This window comes from Fomitopsis serialis (genome assembly GCF_022376445.1).
Source record: "Fomitopsis serialis strain Sig1Antser10 chromosome Unknown B0H18scaffold_22, whole genome shotgun sequence".
Lineage (NCBI taxonomy): Eukaryota > Fungi > Basidiomycota > Agaricomycetes > Polyporales > Fomitopsidaceae > Fomitopsis > Fomitopsis serialis.
In genome coordinates this window covers 170,817-192,837 of record NW_025954982.1, presented here as the reverse complement: position 1 = coordinate 192,837, position 22,021 = coordinate 170,817, and the positions used below count along the sequence as shown (strand labels likewise).

General features: G+C 57.2%; 6 protein-coding genes across 6 annotated transcripts; 2 read left to right on the top strand and 4 right to left on the bottom strand.

Moving 5' to 3' along the window:
• Window positions 1–391: 391 nt before the first annotated feature.
• On the top strand, window positions 392–5,236 carry B0H18DRAFT_874349 (uncharacterized protein; the record flags this gene model as incomplete). The annotated part of the gene is made up of 10 exons (XM_048040348.1): window positions 392–1,429; window positions 1,482–1,632; window positions 1,689–1,760; window positions 1,812–1,985; window positions 2,035–2,489; window positions 2,539–2,671; window positions 2,728–2,937; window positions 2,988–3,142; window positions 3,196–3,729; window positions 3,779–5,236. The coding sequence occupies 10 exons, from the start codon at window positions 392–394 to the stop codon at window positions 5,234–5,236; spliced, it is 4,380 nt and encodes a 1,459-aa protein (XP_047895050.1).
• A 180-nt stretch (window positions 5,237–5,416) lies between these two features.
• B0H18DRAFT_1117689 (glycosyl hydrolase family 85-domain-containing protein) lies at window positions 5,417–8,008 on the bottom strand (the record flags this gene model as incomplete). The annotated part of the gene is made up of 7 exons (XM_048033635.1): window positions 5,417–6,925; window positions 6,978–7,083; window positions 7,137–7,430; window positions 7,487–7,570; window positions 7,622–7,695; window positions 7,749–7,766; window positions 7,826–8,008. 7 exons carry the CDS (start codon window positions 8,006–8,008, stop codon window positions 5,417–5,419), a joined length of 2,268 nt encoding a protein of 755 aa, XP_047895049.1.
• Window positions 8,009–9,235: 1,227 nt separating this feature from the next.
• On the bottom strand, window positions 9,236–9,964 carry B0H18DRAFT_1117688 (uncharacterized protein; the record flags this gene model as incomplete). Its single annotated transcript, XM_048033634.1, has 3 exons — window positions 9,236–9,258; window positions 9,331–9,417; window positions 9,475–9,964. The coding sequence occupies 3 exons, from the start codon at window positions 9,962–9,964 to the stop codon at window positions 9,236–9,238; spliced, it is 600 nt and encodes a 199-aa protein (XP_047895048.1).
• Window positions 9,965–11,188: 1,224 nt separating this feature from the next.
• Window positions 11,189–11,395, bottom strand: B0H18DRAFT_999097 (uncharacterized protein). The gene has a single exon (XM_048045535.1). It carries the CDS (start codon window positions 11,382–11,384, stop codon window positions 11,199–11,201), a length of 186 nt encoding a protein of 61 aa, XP_047895047.1. The 5' UTR covers window positions 11,385–11,395; the 3' UTR covers window positions 11,189–11,198.
• Window positions 11,396–18,240: 6,845 nt separating this feature from the next.
• Window positions 18,241–18,810, top strand: B0H18DRAFT_953777 (uncharacterized protein; the record flags this gene model as incomplete). Its single annotated transcript, XM_048042214.1, has 5 exons — window positions 18,241–18,400; window positions 18,454–18,486; window positions 18,545–18,585; window positions 18,609–18,686; window positions 18,739–18,810. The coding sequence occupies 5 exons, from the start codon at window positions 18,241–18,243 to the stop codon at window positions 18,808–18,810; spliced, it is 384 nt and encodes a 127-aa protein (XP_047895046.1).
• A 1,233-nt stretch (window positions 18,811–20,043) lies between these two features.
• B0H18DRAFT_846231 (glycosyl hydrolase family 85-domain-containing protein) lies at window positions 20,044–21,795 on the bottom strand (the record flags this gene model as incomplete). Its single annotated transcript, XM_048039558.1, has 7 exons — window positions 20,044–20,712; window positions 20,765–20,870; window positions 20,924–21,217; window positions 21,274–21,357; window positions 21,409–21,482; window positions 21,536–21,553; window positions 21,613–21,795. Coding segments are annotated over 7 exons (1,428 nt in total), but the record flags the coding sequence as incomplete, so codon positions are not given.
• Window positions 21,796–22,021: the final 226 nt, after the last annotated feature.

Genomic DNA, 22,021 nt, shown 5'->3' with positions numbered 1-22,021 from the left:
AATTCTTCTCCAGACAACTTCAGTACATGCATGCCCTTCGACGCGTATCCTCGGACACCTAGCACCTCATGTCTTCCTTCCTACACTCGCATTCGCGCTCGTTTTCTAGAGGAGGATGCGTAGACAGGCAGCAGAAGACGGGCGGCGAGGCTTGATAAGCCAAACAAGGTAACACACTGCCACATCGCGCAAATAGCGCCAAACAACAACGCCCCCTCTTTCGTCTATTACGCCTCAGCAACTCGGATTGTCTGAGCTATCCTCGCGCTCGTCGTTTCCCTCGTCCTCGCCGACAGCAGCCAGCTCGCCATCTATCCTGCTCTGGCGACGACTGAACTGCTCCACAGTAAGGTGGCTGTAGCAGCTCGTCTCCACTCGTCTGCTATTGTTCATGCCATCCGTCGAAAATCTGGAAGACTGGCCCAAGGATCCTCCTGTACCGACCGACGCTGCCACTCAGAACACCGCTCGCGAACCCAACAAGTCTCTGAGGATCAAGATTCCCCTCATGGCTCCTAGTACTCGCGCGTCGGCTCGCGTACGCTCGGAATCCAATGCGTCGGGATCGGAGTATCACGAGAGCAACGCATCCATGGACGTAGATGAAGAACAAGTACCAGCCGAGGATGATGAGCCTGAACAACCGCCAGTCGAGTACAAGACGACCGCTAGAGGCAGAAAGGTCCTGTCAATGTCGTACAAAGAGTCGGGAAGCGAGGACGACCCTCTGCTGTTGGGCCACGATCGCGCTCCTTCACCAAGCAAGCAGGAGGTCGCCGCAAAGGACGAGACGGACGAAGACGGGCCGACGCCCTATGCCTTTCGGAAACCGCGCAGAAAACCCGGCAACCTGAAGGGTTTTGTGGAGAGTGACGAGGAGGAGGACGGGACCTCGGGCTATGGGCTACGAAGCAAGACTCGGAACGGCGCGTCGGGTCAGGACGCGCGCGGTGCACGCATCACGCGTCGATCAGGGTCTCGCACTCAGGCATCGACGTCGCGACAGACTCGCAAACGCACCGGCAAGCGTGCGACGCGACAAAGTGCGCGGGGTCAACGCGACGATGAGGGCTACGAGGATGTAGCGTCATCTGGGTCCGCTGACGCTGATGGCTCGTTCGACGACGCCCCGCACACTTCCCCTGATCCCGAACTGGATGGTGACGCGGATGCCGAAGGAGAAGTGGATGTAGATGGTGAGGCGGGACAAGAGCCAGAGCAGGGTGACCGTCCGTACTTGCTGCGGCAGCGCACAAAGATCAACTACGCCATCCCGCCAGCGCTGGAAGAAATGCGACCGCCTCAACCCAAGCCACGCTCGAATGGGAATCAAGCGAAAGGCCGCCATGGCAAGGCCAAGGTGCCCGGCTGGAGTGCGACAGGTGCTGAACTGAGCAGATGGATGGGTGGTCCGGCCGGGGATGATTCGGTGCGTAGTTACATGTCTGACCAAGGCCCTCAGACTTATTGTGAGTGGGCAGGACTCCGACTTTCCTTCACGGACACCACGGAAACAGCCCTTCGGAACTGGGGCCATGGGTAGTGGCGTATTCGCCGGTGGCGCTGGGGGCCTCTTTGGCGACATGGCAGCCGCCGGGACGCCATCGAACCTGGGCAAGGTTGGGGATGCAAGTAAGTTGACTAGTTCTATTGCACTCCGATTTGGACTGACCGCCTTTGTACATCAGCTCTTGCTGATGCTGATCCTCTTGCGGTAAACCAGAATGTGACCTTCGACGAAGTCGGTGGACTGGACGATCGTGAGCGCGGTCAGCTTTTCGGCCCCGTCTAGCTGCTCATATCCTCACTAGATATCAACTCGTTGAAGGAGATGACATTGTTGCCCTTGCTATACCCTGAGGTGTTCCAACGCTTCGGTCTCACTCCCCCGCGTGGTGTACTCTTCCATGGTCCCCCGGGAACCGGTAAGACTCTCCTAGCTCGCGCACTCGCGGCGAGCTGCCGTTCCGATGGCAAGAAGATCTGTATGTACATGCGTTTGAATATATTGCCTCTGGCTCATCCTCTGCCCAGCCTTCTTCATGCGGAAGGGCGCCGACTGTCTATCGAAATGGGTCGGCGAGGCTGAACGCCAGCTCCGCCTACTCTTTGAGGAAGCAAGAAACCAGCAGCCCAGTATCATCTTCTTCGACGAGATTGACGGCCTCGCGCCTGTGCGATCCTCGAAACAGGACCAGATCCATGCGTCGATCGTATCGACACTACTGGCGCTGATGGATGGTATGGACGGCCGAGGCCAGGTCATTGTAATCGGCGCGACGAATCGGCCCGATGCTATTGATCCTGCGTTGCGGAGACCAGGCAGGTTCGATCGAGAGTTCTACTTCGCGTTGCCTAGCTTGGAGGCACGAGAGCGTATCCTTCATATCATGACGAAGAAGTGGGCTGGTTGGGAAGGCGAGATCGGCGAGACCAATGTGAAGGGCCTGGCGAAGCTCACCAAGGGTTATGGCGGTGCTGATATAAGGGTACGTAAACATGAAGATCAGGGTGGAACGTCGTCCAACACCATCTTAGGCTCTCTGCACGGAAGCCGCTCTGAATGCTGTTCAGAGACGTTACCCGCAGATCTACAAGTCCAATGATCGGTTACTACTCAAGCCAGAAACGATCGAGGTGGAGTTGCGCGACTTCATGATAGCAATTAAGAGTACGTTTGACAGCACCCTCACCACAAGATCAAGCTCATGTCTCATTCTTGTGTAGAGCTGGTACCTTCATCCGCTCGTTCAGTCTCATCTGCGGCTTCGCCATTGCCATCACAGCTTGAGCCCCTGCTGCAGTATTCGCTGGACAAGATGAAGGAAGTCATCGCCAAGGTCCTGCCGGTAAACAAGAAACGGACAGCGCTTGAGGAGGCCGAGTGGGAAGACGGAAGTAGCGAAGGCGCGCTTGACCGTGAACTGATGCTACAGTGTACGTCAACTTTGTACAGTCTGTGCTGGCGCTAACGCCCCCTTTTACAGCTATGGAAACATTACGCGTGTATAGGCCGCGTGTCGTACTACATGGTCCCTCGGGGATGGGTCAGGCATACGTCGCTGCAGCAGTGCTACACCACTTGGAAGGATACCATGTCCAGAGCCTGGATCTCGGCAGCCTCATGGGTGACTCTACGCGGGTATGTGGTTGTGCTCCTTGATTCTGCAGCGTGGACTGAGTGGTGCAACCCAGACCCCAGAAGCAGCTATTGTCCAGCTCTTTGTGGACGCGAAGAGACATCAGCCTTCGGTCATCTACATCCCATCATTGGTAGGGTGGTGTGCTGCTGTGTCGGAGACGACCAGAACGACTGTCCGCGCCATGCTCGACACTTTGGCACCCACGGACCCTGTGCTACTACTGGCCGTCGTTGATGGCCCCTTCCTCTCTCTTCCGCGGGACGTCCGGTCGTGGTTCGGGCCAACGCGAGACAACCGCGTGGAGTTGACTCATCCAGCGCCGTTACAGCGAGAACAGTTCTTCGAGGGTCTACTGAAGGATGTTCGGCGGCCACCGAATCAGTTTCCCGATGGTGTTCAACGGAAGAAGCGGGTGTTGGAAGAGTTGCCCGTCGCTCCACCTTTAGAGCCACGACAACCTACGGCCGCGGAGCTTGCCGTCCAGGAGGAGAATGATCAGCGCGTCATTACGTTGCTGAGGTATCGCCTGGGCCCGATATTGCAGGAGCTGAAACGCAAGTTCAAGCGCTTTACCAAGAGAGCGATGGTATGTATAGACCTTCCTCTGTCGACCTGATATCTCATGTCCTGTGTAGGAGGAGTACAACTACGACTTCAATGTCGTCCATCAAGAAGTAGAAGTGGTCACTACCAACGTCAAGATCCGGACGAACGGTGATGGGATCGTCGAGATGACTGGAGAGCAGCATACGGAACATGTTGACCAGCCACAGGTCAACGGTATCAACGGTGTGCATGAGGCGGCGGCGCCGATACCTCCGATACCGCCGCAACCCCCGTTGTTCGACATGGATCTCGAGCGGATGCACCTCGAGCTCTATCGCAATCGGTATCTCACTCCCGACGACTTCCTTGACGACATCCGCAAGATTGTCCACAACACTGAGGTTAGGATACATGAGGACCCTGACCGACTCTTCCGCGCCAAAGCGATGTTGACTGCAGCTGAAGTCAGCATCAACGACTTCGACCCTTCGTTCAGGCTAGAATGTCAGCGCATGGCAGCTCGGGAGAGACGGCGTCGAGAGGAGTACAGGAAGAACAAGGAGAAGGAGAAGGAAGCACAGGAGGCTGAGGCCGCGTTAAATGCTGCTCCTGGTATCCGACGGAGTGCGCGGCAAAATGGCCAGCCCTTGGAGATCTCCATCACGGACCCCACGCATATTGAGCGGCGAGGCAAGAGACATCGGTCCACATCTGCGGTTGCCACAGGCTCGGAAGACGAGAACGGCGATAGAGCCTCGAAGCGCTCACGTACAGATGCCGATGGGATGATGGATAGCGCTGCAGCAACTCTATCATCTGAGAAACCAGCTGGCGTACGCTTCGCAGACGACGTGGAACAAGTTCAGACACTATCCGTACCAGAGCCACAGTTGAACGGTTTCCATGAGCAAGTGTCCGTACCCAACGAGCTGGTCCAGGTTCCCGAGGTCCTGCAACCCCAACCTCAATCTCAATTTCAGCTTGAGCCAGAGCCAGAGCTTCCGCGTCGCACCGGTGGTTTCGACCCTTCACTACTTAACCCCCTTCCGTCACCCACGGGCATGCCGCAGGCCGGCCCCTCTTCTGTGACTCTCGATGTCCAGAACAATCCTTTCCTCTCGCACAATACGCCGTCACTTGCGCCTTTTGCCCCGCCCGCGCCTGAGATCGAAGTGTATCCGCCGCAGCCAGAGCCATCAATGGATGCAGAGCCTGCCGTCCCCGAACAGCCGGCTCCCAGTGAGGAGGCTGAGACGACCCGACCCGATGTGCCCGATGTGCCCATGGAGATCCATCGCACACCCAGTCCGGTGCCTGACTTCATCCTGGACGAGTACCTTATATGTGACCTGAAGCGGACATTGCGGGACGACACGACGTCTCTCAGCGTGGAACAGCTCGAGCAGCTGCGCGCAATATGCCTTGGTTGTGTATGGCGGCATCGATCCGACTGGGATCGCACCGAGGTCGTCCGTGAGCTCATGGACAACGCCAAGGTGTTCGTTGAGGAAGCCTCCACTGACGATATGGACGCTCCGTCACCATGATGAGATATCCGGGAATGTGTCACCTGTAGATCTGTATAGCTGCATAATTTGTCTTTATACGTTCCATTTGTATTCTCAGCATAGTACCCCTCGTACATCATCACCTGTATGTTATTCAACGCACGATATGGTCATCCCTATTGCCCGTCATCGCTGTCCCCACATCCGGATCCCAGCAGATCAACTCAAGTGAGCATCGACGAAAACGCAGTTGTCCCAAGTTAAGACGGCCCCGCGGTCAGTCACGCCTTGTACATAGAATCTCAATGTCTTCGCGTTCGACATCGCCACAGGAAGGCAGGCAGGATCGACTCCGAACCTGTTCCGCCGACCGTCGAGACCTGTTGTCCCGATCCAAATGGCGGTCTCTGGACCGCCGATGTTCCCATCGGACGGATACACCTGTGCATAGATGTTGAAGAACGCGAATGCAGGGAAAGCCTCCTCAAGCGTCCATAGCGGTGTCGGATCCTCCGGGTCTCTAGCCAATGCAGTGCTGGTCACAGGCCCAAGCGAAGCTGCGATATCCCAGGATAGGACACCAGACAACCGTGATGCATTCTTTGGTTGGAGAGCGTAGTCTGCCCACAGGATTTTCGGCTGGTGAGTGCTGATGCCGGGAGCGGGGGAAGGTGAGGTAGGATGGACACTCATGAGGCCCAGGAGGATGTTAGTGTCGATGGCATCTGTGGGAGCTTTGAAGCCTACGACGAGGCCAACTGCTGATAGGACGTTGGTCGACTGGTCGCTCCGCAAGATGACGTCTGCCGAAAGAGACTGCCAGCCATGCGACAAGCCTGAGCTTTGAGGTGTCCTCTGTTTGACGTCGAAGGCAGGTGTGGGCGAGTCTCCCAATACTTTCACAGAATGCGTGACGTCGAGTTCGAGGATGGAATGAGAGGTAACCTTGTAGACAAGAGTGACGGTGTAGGATACATGGGGCGAGAGTGCAAGCGTCTGGACAGGGATCCAGAGGGACCTGCGAGCGTTGTCTTCGCCTTCCTGTCCCAATAGAGACAGTGTGATGTTGAGAGAGCTACCACCGAGCCACGCGTCCGTCAAGCAGAGCGAGGTCGACGTCGCAGGCACTGGCAGCGCTTCTTGGGAGTCGACCCATTGCGGCAAGGGCCGTGGCCACACAAGGTCACCTAGTGCCGTTGTCTTATCCAGATCTGTCCAACCAGCTGTGGTCCCGTACGCTTTCTTCCCCTGCACAAACCAAGCGTACCCGATGCCCGGCGAGAAGTATGTTAGGAACGGCAGCTCCTTGGGGTTGGGTGGGGCCTGTCGAGGGAAGAACGCAGAGACGGGGGTGAACTCGCCGTGCTGACAGTCCGGCTCGCCCGCACGGGGATTGTGTGGAGGGACTTCTACGGCCTCGCCTTCCGTCTCGGGCCCGATCCAAAGCTTGCGCTCGTACGCCCACCACGTCTCCCAGGAAAAGCCAGGCTTGTCCTGCTCGGTCTCCCAGGACCAGCCGGGCCCAAAGAAGGCGACGCTGAGTCCTAGGAACTCTGGGTCGATGTGCGCAAGGGATCGGTAAGACCCGAACCCGCCTCCACCGTGTTGGCCGCGGCCCCAAACGTCGATGCCGACGTAAATGTCCTGGAGTGTTTTGGGGACGGTCATCAAGGCGGGATCTAGGCTGAAGAAGTATTGCGCTGTGAGGGACGGATAGTTGGGCCGCCACTGCGCGGATATGAGTTCTAGGGTAGACACGTCGATTTGATCGGTCACTCACTGTATAGTTCGTGAAGAAACCAGACGACGGAAGGAAGAATGGCAGGTTGTAGTTGTTCAGCCTGTCTTGCCAGCGCAGATCGCCCGTGACGACAACGCTATCGTACCTTCGTAGAGACGGTCAGTTATCGGATGCCTGTCGTGCTGCCTTATGCCTTACCAGATAGTCTCAGCGTGCGAGCCAATCCTCCGCTTGAGCTCGCTTTCGAGTACGGAGATCCACGCTGCGAGAGCCCTAGCCTGCTCGATGCGACCAATCAGAGGAACTTCCACATTGAGGAGGTAGCCATCGAATCCTCGTTGATGTGCCAACTCAGCGAGGAGCTTCGCGTAATGTGGCGACAAGGGAAATGAGCTGTCCGCAGATGGAGCAGCTGGCCCCGTCTTCGACTGCGGCAGGTGTCCGACAAGGACCCGCAAGCAATCCTGCTGCCCAGCGTCATGTTCAAATATCCTGGTGCGATGTTTCAGCGACAACGTGGCAGTCAATTCTGCAGGGCCCACACTCACAGAGTCCCGAGCATCTTCACACCCTGCCTGTGGGCAGCGTTAATCCATCCTGCCGGAGGTACCGTCACCCGATGGTGCGAAAAACTGCTCTCCTCGTTAAGCGAGCAGTCGCCAGCGCCGCCCGGCCTTACTCACTAAATGAACGTATCGCAGTAGGACCAAAAGTTGAATGTATAGGCGAGCCCCGAGGGTGTTTCAGTATAGCCACCCTGTGTCAACATCGCGTGAATTTGTGGTCCGTACAATCCTGTCCTAACATTACCTTGTAGTCATGGCACACCTTTGCAATAGGTATAATGTCAGTTATCGTTCCACTGTTCAGTGATAGGTTCGTATCACCAGAAGTCTGCCTCTGTTCTGAGATGAAGCATCCGTTCCGACCAGTGGGCGCGCTATGTAGGGCAATACACCGTCTAGACCAGCATGAGGTTTAGTGGCCCAGTCGTCCAGATCCGCAAGTGTCTTGAAGTAGGCTGCGTCACTTCGAATATCCTCGGTGTGGTCGGTTCCACGCAAAGGCATCCCGTCTCAGCGTGCAACGATCTGTATAGAGGGGCAAGAACAGTACTGATTACTAGTATGCGATAGGAATGGTCGTGGCTAGTCACTATTAAGGTTCAAGTGTTCAAGCGTTCATCCAATTCGGACCAGGCAATACGGCGGCGTTGCAAACGGGCGTCAACTGTAACGCAGCAAAGCCCGTCCTTGGATCTGCTCTACCACAGTGCTGCTCGCAGAATGCAGTCGCGTCGCGCGACGGTGGAGCCTCGACGCCCGCCCGCATGCGCCGAGCCCGCGTCGCGCTCCTCGCCAACGCATCCCATTGGCTGCCGTCTCGTCTCGGACCGTCTCGACAGCGACCTGGCTCCCTTTCAGCGCCGTCCTCTCGCTGCTGTCGCCGTCCGACTGCCATCCCAATGCCATCCTCCCGCCGCCGTCTGCCGTCCTTCCGCCGCCGTCTGCCTGTCCCCCGCCGCATCTCTCGCCCTCCCGTTCCTGCTGCTCGCGCCCGCCGCGCCCGCCGCTGCCCTGGCTGCATCCGCGCGTCCGAGGCGCGTCGGCGATACCCACAACGCAACGTTTCCCCTCTTTTCCAAGCACAAGGTTCGTCTTTCCCTTTTCTTCCCAGATCGCACGCATTCATCCAGAAAACCCGTCTCTCAACCTCCTCTCCCGACTTGCTTAGCCTTCCCCCGCCCCGAACCCGCCACAAATCTCCAACCTGCGCATCTCCAGGCGATGCGCAAGCATCGTACCACCCTCCTCTCACTCGCCGGACCATGTCTATGCATCGGACGGTTCGCTACACGCCGTTCTCTGCACGCTGCCCAACAAGCGCCCGCGGTCGTCCCCTGCGCGCTGTGTCTACCCCCGCCATCACCTAACGCCTCTCTGCGCGACGCAGATTGCGCTGCAGCCGTCTGCTCATGCATCTCGCACGCACGATCGTCAGGTGTCCTACACGCGCGCCGCGAGCACACGAGCCACGCTCGCTCTGCCGCACTCTACACGCCGCACTTCACTCAACTCGCGTCCGGTCGTGTACAGTTCCGCGCACAGCACACACGTCAGTGCGACTCAATCCGTTCGGCTCACGGCGATCCGAGACACACGACGGACATCGCGCAACATGCAAACCTACGTACGCCCATCCGCAGCACCTCCCGCAGCCGCTGGCAACGGTTCCGCACCGCGAGGACAATGCGTCGCAACTCATGCCGCGTCCCCTCCCACGCCCGCGGCCCATGATCAGGACACCTCCGTGAAGACGCCTGCGAGGATCTACGACAGCGCGCCCATCGTCAGCGACTCCCAGGACGGCGTCCACAGTCAACACGGCTCACCTGCTCCCGCCAACGCGAGTGGTGTCGAAATCGCCGGGAACGCGGCACGACGCTCGGCGGCTCGCACACAGGGCCCGTCGAGGGCATCTGTGAATCCATGGTTAGTGCTCTTGGCCAATCCGCGCGGCGAACCGTACAACTTACCGACACCCCCTGCGTCCTCCGCGCTCGCCCTTATAGCTCGCCCGCGTGGGTGCTCGGCAGCACGGTGACAACACTTGCTTCCCGTCGCGTTCTGGGCGACGTCCGCGGAAGCGAGCGTGGCGCTGCGTCTGGCGTGGAAGCCAGCCTCGTCGGTCGCCACAGACACGGACGGATGCATGGACACGGCGGGCGAACGCCGCTCCGCCGCGACAGTCGAGTGGGACGGCTCTGGCTGCGCGCGGATCGGACGCAGGCCGTCCTTCCTCAGCGCAAGAGGGCCGTCCAGGATTCCACGCGCGTGTGCAGCCGCGCCTTGGGCCAAGCATCTTCGCGGCGAGCTGGCTGAGCGGCGGCGGTGCAGGGACGTGCAGGCAGTCACGACGACGGACCGACGCAGCGCATCACGGCATGCCCCAGACAACGGAGCCGAGCAGGCGATGCGATTGGGACGGGCTGCAGCATCGTACGACGGGTGCCAGCGCACTTCCATTCTCCGTGACCGGCTCGAGCATGCAGCTCTCGAGGGGGGTATTCGCCTCCCTGGGTCCGAGCCCCCTCCCTCCTCATTCACCCTCCACTCGCTCGTTCACTAGACTGTTCTCCGCACCGATCGGATCGGTGTCCGCAGTGTGTCGAAGTTGTATGTCCCTGGACCGCGGGGGCTCAGCGTCCGCGACAGGGCTGAACGCGGTGAGCACTGTCACCGCATTCCCTGGTGCTCACAATGTCTTGCTTTGGAGTGGATGACGTGCCCGCGGGAGCGGCTCGAGCAGGATGCGAGTGGGGAGCCACGATGCTAGGTATGCCATCGGCGCAGGCCGATACACAGACCCGTTCGCGGCGTAGCGGGAGTTCCTGGGGACGCGATGGGGCGGGCGGGGGTGCGTTGATGGATGCACCGCGACGTCGATATCGGCGTGCAAACCGACACGCAGAGATGCATGCCGGTGCACCGCTGCGACGATCGCTGTGTAGATGACCGGCGCGTCGTGCACACCGCTCCGTGTAGGTACAGATATCATGTACTTAGTGTCGCGACGAATGAATGAATTTGAGCTACCTATTACATATGGCGGGCGTGAAGCGCGAGGATGGTCTGAGCCGTCGCAGCCTCCGCCTGCGACGTCTCGGGTCTGGGCTATGAAATAGAACACGACGAGGACCAGAGACGTGGCATGTACACTGCGCAGCGAATCCCGCAATGGTCGAGTGAATAACGTACTCGATACCACCGGATACCACCAACCACCCATCTGCCCTCCACGTACCCTTGACGTTTTTCGTCGAGCCATTGGGCTCGTGCTGCGAGTCTCGGCGACATTGCGCCTGCTGACCTTCGAGTGCCAGCGGGCCCAGACGAGAAGTCGTGTCTGTGAGGTCGACTGAAGGGAAGGAGACGACGCACCTGCACGGCGTGATTGCGTCGTCAGTGAAGCTTGAAAGAGCCGGATGCTCGCTTGACATCTGTAGGGACAGAGCCGTCTCGCCAGGACACGAGTGATGCGACGTGAAGTGCCCTGCCAGGGGCGCAAGGCACTAGTACTCAGTTCACTGATCGCCACTGGTGTCAGTTTGAGGCTGTGAGATGGGCGACTCACAGGATGGGATCCGGAAGTCTGGGCTGTGGAGGTGAGGAATTGACGTGAGAGGGCCGACAGTCCAACATCTGAAGACTGTCGACCGTCCGGTCGCTCGATTACTTGTACGCGCGATCCGAACCGCCCTCAACGCGGATCTCGTTCAATGAGCAGATCGGTCCGGCGGAGCCTCAGCGCATGGCACGGTGACAGAGCCGTCGAGGACAATGGAATAGCGACACTGAGGCACAGGTCCGCTGGGCAAAGGACGACTCGGAGAGTGTCAGTGACTGCTCGTGGTCTAACCAGACGAGTATGGCCCGATCCTTGCATGTTCTCCGTGCTGTTCTGAAGTCGAGCAAACGGCTGATCAGGCCGTGCAAGGCAGAACGATGTGACGCACCGTACCGTACTTGGGGATGATAGCACCGCTACATGCCAGTGGGCTTGGAGATAATAGCATCGCCAGTTGCTTGGCTCTGAGTTTTGGATTGCACACGACTGTCTTGACTCACCGTGAATCAAGTGCTGTGTGGTACAACGGTAGCCCGACCGGACTAGCTCGCCGCGCAAAATCCCGTGTTCTCAATTTACAAGGGATCGCTCCGCAGTTTGTCTGCCAGTGCGCCCGTTTGACCGAGTTGAGGAGTGTAAGTGTCACCGTCGAATGCGATGAGGATGTTCAAGGAAGGCAGTATGGCGATGCTCAGTGCACATAGCTACGGCATCGATGTACCGGCAACGCACGAGAACATCACTGCCGTACGTTGATTCTCTCTCGTGAGCATAGATGCTGTAATTGTACGAACGCAGCACTCACCTTTCGAAGTGTCCGATATACACGTTAGCAGCATGATCGCCCAGTCACTGTCGTCGATGCGTTTTCTTTACTCTGAATCTCAAGCGTTGTGTACTGCCTTCGTGCACCTCGACTTACAATCGCTGGTCGACAACGTTAATTCGCTCTCAGATCGAGTGCTGTTGCACATCTCTACGCCTTGCACGTTCCCCTCAAGTGCGTGTTGTCTTCCCGCTATCCAGCGTATAACTCGACTGGTCGAATCCGACAGGCACAATGTACCCTCAGACAGTCGCTCCGACGACGACGTCAGTGGCTGCTTCCGAACAGCAAAGTAAGACGGGAAACTAACCACTTATTCTCGATACAGACCTAGTTCCGCGAACGCTGAGACGTCATCCAGCGACGGCTGGTGGCGAGCGGGTATATCAGACCCATAAAAACTGCCATTCACTCGTCGATTGCTCACTGCCTCGGCGCAACTCTGGACATCCCTCACGGGAGCCCGACGATGCAGTAGCAGTGACACTGCTCGCCGAAACCTCGCTCAGCGTGTCAAAGTCATGACTTCGATCGGATGACGCACTCTCCATCGTAGATCCCTCACACAACGCTCGGGCCGAATAGAAGGCAGGCAGGCAGGCTAGGTACCGTGCCCGGGGATGAGGGACACGGCTGCTTTCCGTGAACAGCGGACCCGAGCAGTCGAAGTCGAGGTCAGTCGTACGTCGTACAGCCCCGCGAGTCGACATGGGGCTGACAGGGAAGTGCATGCGTCGGCTGTAACAGTTGACGGCAAGCAGGTGAGTAATGGCGGCCGAGACGTGGGACAGTCTCGGCACCTCGTATGGAGCAATGAGTTGGCAGACGGCGTATTTGGTAGTGGGACAGGCTTTGTTCAATATATTAGATCCAAATAACAAACAAGCTCGTCTCATGAGGGTAATGCATCCTCACAAACATCGAGCGTCACGATTCCAGCACGCATGTGCGCTAGGTCCGCGATAGAGTCGGCAGACGCGGGCCCCATGGCATACGATCAACAACGGCGTACGCGTCAAACAGAGAATGGAATTCGGGCAGAGAACCGAGGAAGGAATCACTACCCTATCGCGTACATCAAGTCTCGACTCGTCTTTGACGTTGGGCCTTGAAGGAATGAGTCGCCACCCGGGAGACGGGCACCGGCATCATTTGACGTCCTCGTGAAGGAATACCCAGCTCGTGCACGATGCGATACGTCTTGGTGCGCGTATCGGCTGGCGGTTTAAACAGCCAGGATCGGTACGGTACGTTCATACCAGTGTCAATGTGACTGGTACTCGCGTCAACACCACAGCAGAGTCGGCGGGAGATGGTGCTCTGCCCATCTGCGGCGCTCGAGATCGCTCGGCGATATACTCGAGACGCCTCCGATCGACGTGTAGAATGCGCATCGTGGGTGCATCTCAAAGGGACATCATATCCGCGACTGCCCGCCGCAAATAGCAGAGTGATCTCCCCTCAAAGGCCCTTCGTCCCCGCCAGGGAAGATCGCGCTGACATTATAGCGTCACCGTTCGCGTTACGATCACACAGTCGGTACCGCAAATACCCTTTTGACCGCCCAGGGGTGTATGCGCCGCGGACGTCGAGGGGAAGCGTGGCTCTGCGTGAATAGTGGACGTAACAAGCGCATAGACTCACCGGTGCCGTGGCCATATCGTCCGTTCCGCCCTTCTACGGGTCTCAAATCGAGATCTTCGTTCATAGCCTGTCTGACATGATCTGTCGAGGTCAGGGAGAACCGGGGCGCACGCGGCAGGACGTGTAGAGTGCCTGCAAAGTCCGGAGTCGGAAACCTGATTCCCAGCCAAAGCTGCAAGTGTGCCCTACATTCTTTGAATGTGAGAGGGTCCGAACCACGTAGTGCACTGCGACAGGGACAGGGCGAGCGGGTGGGTACTTGGACGCTCCGAGATTGGTTGAATATCGCCAAGTTCGCCAGGAGAGGCCCTCGAAATGCGGAAGAGGGCTGCAGATAGCCTGTGACAGTCTATGACAGGTAGGTCTGCGTGTTTTAATCCTCTGTCCGCGGGCGCATATAGGCGGAGAGAGATTGGCTGGGAGGAACAAGCGAGCGGACGCGCGAGTAGATGGGTGTACGGAACAGAGCAGCGCGTGACGCGCCACCGATGCGCCTCCTTCAAGTTGACCGACACTCACTGAGTACTGGCAGTGACAGTACTTGGCTCATGCTCTCTCGATCTAAAGCTGCCTGAGAGCACATGCGATCCTCTCCAGCACTCTCTACTCAGTGTCCATCACTTCTACGCTACATGCGCCTGTGACTCATCTAGCGCTGCGCTGCACACGCATAGCTTGAGGGCGCATCACAAATCGATCTCGACCCTCGGGCCTCAGTAGCGTGGACGACCTCAGCCGGCGGATAAGAGGCATGCGTGAGTTCATTCCAGTCCAATAAGTGGAAGACGCATAGGGAGGGGCGTGAAAGGCAGGACGATAGTCCGTGCAATGCTACGTACAGCTGACTACCGTGACGATACCTCTCTTCCAGACACAGTGATAGTCTACGTGCCTACTCCCGCCGCAAGGCCAGCATCCTGTCCTCCGCTACTGTGGGCAAAGCTCCCGCCCATCGCAAGCCCCAAGCCCACACTCGACCGACCCGACAAAGATGCGGCAACCGACGAGGATCTATGGTGGGTCACCGGTCGTCAGCAAGCGGTGTCCATAGTCGAGAGAGCTTACCTCCGGTGTCGCACATGCGGACGATGTTGACCACTCCACGTCATTCACGACAGCTCCCGCAGACGGCGTACAGCTCAACAGTACGCTAACGCGGCCTGGTCGTCTGGAAATGGGCGGTCAGTATTCTTACCACTCGGGACGGACAGAAGTACAACTCACCGATGCCCCTCGGTTCCCACCACGCTCGCCTATATACGTCGCTCGCCTCGGGTGCTCGTCAGCGTGGTGACAGCAGCCAAGTCTCCGTCACCTTTCCGGGCGAAGTTCACGGAAGCGAACACGACGCGGCGTCTGGCGTGAATGGCAGCCTTGTCAGTTGCCACAGACGCAGACTCGGACGGACTGATGAAGGCATGTCATGGCGCCACAACCCGCAAGCTCATCCAGGTATGATGCGCTTGTTGATCGCGCATGGCCGTGAACGTCTTATGGTGACAAGATGCAGGAGGACGGCGTAAGAACAAGTCCGCAAAGTGGACAATCGATCTGGTCCGTCGCGGCCTACTCTAGACAAGCTACGGAGGGAACGTGACTGGGAGGATGTGCATCTTGTGCGAAAGTATCGTACGAGCGGATTGAGCAAGATTCCATTCATCGTGTTTGCCAGCCGACAAGTCCGTCGCCCTCAGTCCGCAAAAGTAGGTTGCACTTCCGCGTCAACGTCCATTGCACAAGCGAGCGCCACGACCCGTCGCCGGTCGTCTTCTCTCTTCCCTCGCGCGTCAGTATTCAATGCTACGCCTTTTGCTCGCTCGTCGGAAGGCCGCCATTTCCTGCGCTAGGCCATTGGCTATCAGAGAAGCTTCCGAGCCGCGAGCGACGTTTACCGGTCACAGCGTGGCTCGGCGAGGTGAGTACTGACTGTCACAGTATTTTCTGGTTCCGGTGCGCTCGGGCAGGACAAGTAACGATTTCGGATAACGGCGGGCGTGGGTGCGGAGAACTTCCACATTGGTGTCACCGTCAGTGCAGGCCGCAGGGTATGCCCGCGGAGTCATTGTCTAGTTCTCTTATATGTCTTTTCTCGGAACTTCACGGACACCGCACATGTGCTGTATGGTTCTCGAAAAATTTCAATTAGTAGGCGTATTGAACAATCCGGCTTATGCATACCTGATTGTCCGAGTCGAGTGAATACTCTGAGTGGAACACGGAACATTCGCCGCTCGGATTCACCGAGGCTCACAGTCGATCATGTGGCCATGCCTAAGCTCAAGTACGTGATGCTCTACAAATGGTCATCTACGTACAACCTATGAAGCAGAACTAGTGTGATTCCGTACTTGAGAGCTTGAACATTCATTGAGACGGAGAGACACTATCTAAATATGGCACGGCGCTACGACTCAACCTGGTATAGATCCAGATCCGGATTGCCATTTTAGGTGAGCCACCGTTCCCTGTACCACTTCCACGAGCTCAAGAGTCAACAGGCCGATCAAAAGTCTTCAAAATACAATAGGACCTGTGACAGTAACAGTGAGTGATTTATTGATTTGGTTCGTGACTCAAAACTGGGTGGGCCTACGTGACTGTACCTGCCCATCATGTTCCGAGCCTGTCGGGGATGGGCTATATCGGGTAAGTACCATTCACCTACTAGGATACAATTCGGCTCAGTGGAACACTGAGAATATGTCTGCTGAGAGCGAGTAAGATGATGAGTAAGCCTGAATGTCAGTCGTGGTCTGAATACGATGAGATCTCTTACTCAGTACTGCTGAAGTTAGATTATCGAAATGTGAGTGGTAAACTGAGGACTCGGAGCAGAGTGTATGTGAGCAGACTGGGTAAGCACGGAGATCACAACTCAAATGACATATAATCAGGGTTCATCGGAAGAATGCATGACTGACAGGAGACAAGCACCCAGTGTCCGAAGAGATGCTCGGTGACATTGGCGCGCATTTGTGGCGCCATCCAAGTGTTGAGGCGAACATCACTGGTGCAGTGATCGCGGAGACTATGCGGCTCTGACATGATCCCGGCATTCAGCGTACAGGAGCCGAGCATGGGCAGTATAAGGGCTGGTGAGCAGAGTGGACAGACGGACTCCCCTGCCCCCCACTATGCTCCTCCCCTCACTGATCATTAATCGCCGCCGAAGTCTACGTCCATCATCTCGTGTACTCACTCGGACCTACCATCGCCGCTCGCCGATCACCATTCCGATTCCCGATCCACCATCGCCATGAACACTCGACCTTGCATGTATACACAGTCAGTATATCTCTCTCACTGCCGTGATCATACCTATACTCACCATTTATTCCGTGTCCTGACAGGTGCTATTGAATGCTGTCATCGAGGGTGAAGATGCACGTATACTATACGATCCTCGCCGAACTCTGTAAGCCCTTTCCCGATTTAGTAGCCGTCTTGCCTCAGGCGCTCACTGTGACGGTCTCGCGTTTACGAACTTAGCTTACTAGAAGCTGCACCCATGAAGTCACGCTCGACTCCAAGTCGGACTCTTACTTCCCTTGAGACAATGAGGTGTGTCAGCGAGTCTACGCCGTACACGCATGCCACAAACTATTCATCTCACGCAGGATCTTACTAGAGTGAACATCGACGAAGTTGCAGCGGTGTGCGTTGCTTATGAACACAAACCCGGACGCTCAGTATGGGTGTCGTAGAATCGTGAGGAATGAGCCCTGTCCGATAGTATGTGATCGACGTGTATCGGCATGTGGTACGTCTGTCAAGTTGCGGTCTGTATGGCTATACTTGGTACTAATGGATGTAACTCAACAGGCCGGCGTACTAGTCAAGCACGAAGTACAAGGATCATACCGGCGCAGCACTCCTATCTCTGAGGTGAGCATACATGGGGCACGCGTCGACTCGTCGTGCTCACATGAAGTGTATGTGCAGCCTCATGCCCTCCGTACTCGGCGAGTACTGGTAGTAGAACGACCAATGGCGGCGCAGGACATAAGGCGCGAGTTGACGTCTACACTACGTGGGAGACATGTCGGTGGACAGTTTCCGTGTCCATGTAGACAGACACGTTGCATGCGGCGGCCTTGCGTTGACAGGTATGTCAGGCGCCGCGATGTGTTGACTGTCGCGCATGACGATTATTGATTAGTTATGAGTAGATTAGCCCTTGTCACGTCAAGATGGAACTACATCATCCACCGCCCGAGGCTTCTGGCGTGTTGTACGTGGGTCCTGTTGTGCATTATGTCTCGCGATACCGTGTACTGATCATCGCGCTGTCAGCTCCTTTACCTGTCCCATTAATGTGCTTGGTCGGGTAATAAACATTGTCATTTGAGTGGTACTCGAGCTGTCAGTCGCAAAGGGCGTTGATCCCCAAGTCGAGGACTTGTGTGGTAGGTGTCTCTGTCGAATGCGACACTCGATCGACTTGTACGCCATGCCTAGCCACTTGAGCCGCGAAACTTCGGTACTGTAGGTGGCACGGTGCCGCCTCGTGATCTATAACACCGCCGGGATGACGATGTTCGTCAGCCACGTTTACGATGCAGTCGTGAAGGTACAGATGGCGGGACGAAGGGCAACAAGTCCTTCGTACCTTTCATTCCAAGCCCTCTGTCATGTATAACACCTCTGCGAGTGCTCCTCGCCTCAAGGACTACTGCGGTCGATAAGGTAAGACATACATGATATATGTCCTTGTTCCTCCCGCTCACATACCTGCAACTATGGATCACCCACTCAGACATGCTGCCCGAGTGTTGCCGTAGCCTCTTACGATGTATACCCGTGTCTCACTCCAGACGCGAGCCCCCGCCGAGGACCGATTCGCATTCGATGAACACGTTCCAAGGTCAGATGATGCCGCTCGGTCACCGATATGCTGGGACGGCAATATATATATAGAACGCCGTCCGGCGAGCAAGGTGTTACGGCCAGGTTCGTGGTGAACGCCGATCAGTCTACGTCGATGCACTGACCTTTGTGCGCCATGTAGCCTTCCACCCGACGTTCCCCGAGGAGTGCGTCCATCACGCGGTACGCATCCATGTTGCTGCCAGGCCCCAGAGTCCGAGTCCGAGGTCATGCATGGTAATGTATATATGGATCGTCTTCCCGCGAGCGGGCTTTCCGTGAGGGTGCGTAGGTAGCCATATCCATGCTCGCAATGACACTGACCGACACTCGAAGTCACCTTCCGAGGACGATCCGCAATTGGCCGACAAGAGGCATGTGCACGTCAACGCTACGCAGGCTCCCTGATGGACACTGTGCCTACCCGGACGTTCTCGGCTGCCCTGCTCGTGACCGCGGCCGACCGCGCGTGGTACATGCATGGCGAGTTATGGGCAAAGACGAAGGTCGCAAGCCTTTCGTAGACTGACTAGTAAGTGTCTTGACATGCGTGGTAGTTATTAGATTCTAACGAGACTCCGGTACACACAAGTCCATTGTCGTCTCCGCGACGTTGGTCTGTCAGGTTCTGACAGGATACTGGGTGGCCCGTGAACGGTACGTGATGTACGTGCGGACACCTTGCATGTGCCGACGCGCCGGTGGCAGTAAGCGGCGCATACGGTGCTTCTCACTTACAATGCCTCGAAGGGCAATGTATATATGTATCGACGTCCGCCGACCAACGTCTCGGGCCCTGTACGGGTTGAACTCTACACGCTGACTTTGTGGTGCCCGGAACGGCGATGTATGTACATATCGACGTCCGGCGAGCGACATCCCAGACCGTGCGAGAGGTGTGTTGTCTGTCAAACACAGGGACCATATCACTGACACGACGTCTCGTGTTGCGCGCGAGTCCCCTCCGAGTTTGTCGTTGCCGGGCTCGTCGTCAACGTGCAGATCGCCGTCCGACGAGCGGGCGATCTTGAGCGGTGAGCACTCAGTCCTTTTCCCTCGTTGACCGACACTAACTTGGCGAGCATACCAGTGCGGCGTGGCGCGACAACAGTGTCCCGTGGCGTCCGTCTCCCGTTCGCCGTGCCTCGCAGGTGGACGAGCTCGCCTTGTATGGTGAGTTGTGCGTCGTGCATGTGGCTGCCATGTTTGCTGATGAGTCTACACAGCCGCCTGCGACTGGTCGACCGAGTCGGGGGACATTGCTTTCACTGGAGCGCATGTATGTACATGGACAGACTTGGCTGCAGAGAGGACATTCGGTGGGAGGAGGGTCACGCGCCGCCGGGATGCGCAAGAGAGGGGGAGGGCTTTTTTTTTTTTTTTGTTCATCAGCATGTACATACGGGGCCCCGTTTGCGTGATCTGCGAAAAAGTTTCGGCACGCGATAATTGACGAGCTCCCTGCGGGGAGGCGGAACTATGGCCGAAAAAAGTGTGTTTTGGACTTGGGAAAAACATCGTCTTTCTGCGCTCCAGCCAATCCCTGCGCCCGCACGTAATCTCCCCACGCCCGCCGTGCGACGATCCCCGCCCCCGCCCCCACGCCGCACTCACACGCTGGCCGCGCAGATGCAATTGGACACTCACCGTTGACGAGCTACCACCAAGCCACGCGTCCGTCAAGCAGAGCGAGGTCGACGTCGCAGGCACTGGCAGCGCTTCTTGGGAATCGATCCATTGCGGCGAGGGCCGTGGCCATACAAGGTCACCTAGTGTCGTTGTCTTGTCGAGATCTGTCCAACCAGCTGTGGTTACGTACGCTTTCTTCCCCTGCACAAACCAAGCGTACCCGATGCCCGGCGAGAAGTATGTTAAGAACGGCAGCTCCCTGGGGTTGGGCGGGGCCTGTCGAGGGAAGAACGCAGAGACGGGGGTGAACTCGCCGTGCTGGCAGTCCGGCTCGCCCGCACGGGGATTGTGTGGAGGGACTTCTACGGCCTCGCCTTCCGTCTCGGGCCCGATCCAAAGCTTGCGCTCGTACGCCCACCACGTCTCCCAGGAAAAGCCAGGCTTGTCCTGCTCGGTCTCCCAGGACCAGCCGGGCCCAAAGAAGGCGACGCTGAGTCCTAGGAACTCTGGGTCGATGTGCGCAAGGGATCGGTAAGACCCGAATCCGCCTCCACCGTGTTGGCCGCGGCCCCAGACGTCGATGCCGACGTAGATGTCCTGGAGTGTTTTGGGGACGGTCATCAAGGCGGGATCTAGGCTGAAGAAGTATTGCGCTGTGAGGGACGGATAGTTGGGCCGCCACTGCGCGGATATGAGTTCTAGGGTAGACACGTCGATTTGATCGGTCACTCACTGTGTAGTTCGTGAAGAAACCAGACGACGGAAGGAAGAATGGCAGGTTGTAGTTGTTCAGCCTGTCTTGCCAGCGCAGATCGCCCGTGACGACAACGCTATCGTACCTTCGTAGAGACGGTCAATTATCGTATGCCTGTCGTGCTGCCTTATGCCTTACCAGATAGTCTCAGCGTGCGAGCCAATCCTCCGCTTGAGCTCGCTGTCTAGTATGGAGATCCACGCTGCGAGAGCCCTAGCCTGCTCGATGCGACCAATCAGAGGAACTTCCACATTGAGGAGGTAGCCATCGAATCCTCGTTGATGTGCCAACTCAGCGAGGAGCTTCGCGTAATGTGGCGACAAGGGAAATGAGCTGTCCGCAGATGGAGCAGCTGGCCCCGTGTTCGACTGCGGCAGGTGTCCGACAAGGACCCGCAAGCAATCCTGCTGCCCAGCGTCGTGTTCAAATATCCTGGTGCGATGTTTCAGCGACAACGTGGCAGTCAATTCTGCAGGGCCCACACTCACAGAGTCCCGAGCATCTTCACACCCTGCCTGTGGGCAGCGTTAATCCATCCTGCCGGAGGTACCGTCACCCGATGGTGCGAAAAACTGCTCTCCTCGTTAAGCGAGCAGTCGCCAGCGCCGCCCGGCCTTACTCACTAAATGAACGTATCGCAGTAGGACCAAAAGTTGAATGTATAGGCGAGCCCCGAGGGTGTTTCAGTATAGCCACCCTGTGTCAACATCGCGTGAATTTGTGGTCCGTACAATCCTGTCCTAACATTACCTTGTAGTCATGGCACACCTTTGCAATAGGTATAATGTCAGTTATCGTTCCACTGTTCAGTGATAGGTTCGTATCACCAGAAGTTTGCCTCTGTTCTGAGATGAAGCATCCGTTCCGACCAGTGGGCGCGCTATGTAGGGCAATACACCGTCTAGACCAGCATGAGGTTTAGTGGCCCAGTCGTCCAGATCCGCAAGTGTCTTGAAGTAGGCTGCGTCACTCCGAACATCCTCGGTGTGGTCGGTTCCACGCAAAGGCATCCCGTCTCAGTGTGCAACGATCTGTATAGAGGGGCAAGAACAGTACTGATTACTAGTATGCAGGCTTGAAGATAGGAATGGTCGTGGCTAGTCACTATTCAAGTGTTCAAGCGTTCATCCAATTCGGACCAGGCAATACGGCGGCGTTGCAAACGGGCGTCAACTGTAACGCAGCAAAGCCCGTCCTTGGATCTGCTCTACCACAGTGCTGCTCGCAGAATGCAGT

Excerpts from the sequence above, each read along its gene's own strand:
- B0H18DRAFT_999097 (XM_048045535.1), bottom strand. The coding sequence starts at position 11,384 with ATGCAAGGATCGGGCCATACTCGTCTGGTTAGACCACGAGCAGTCACT.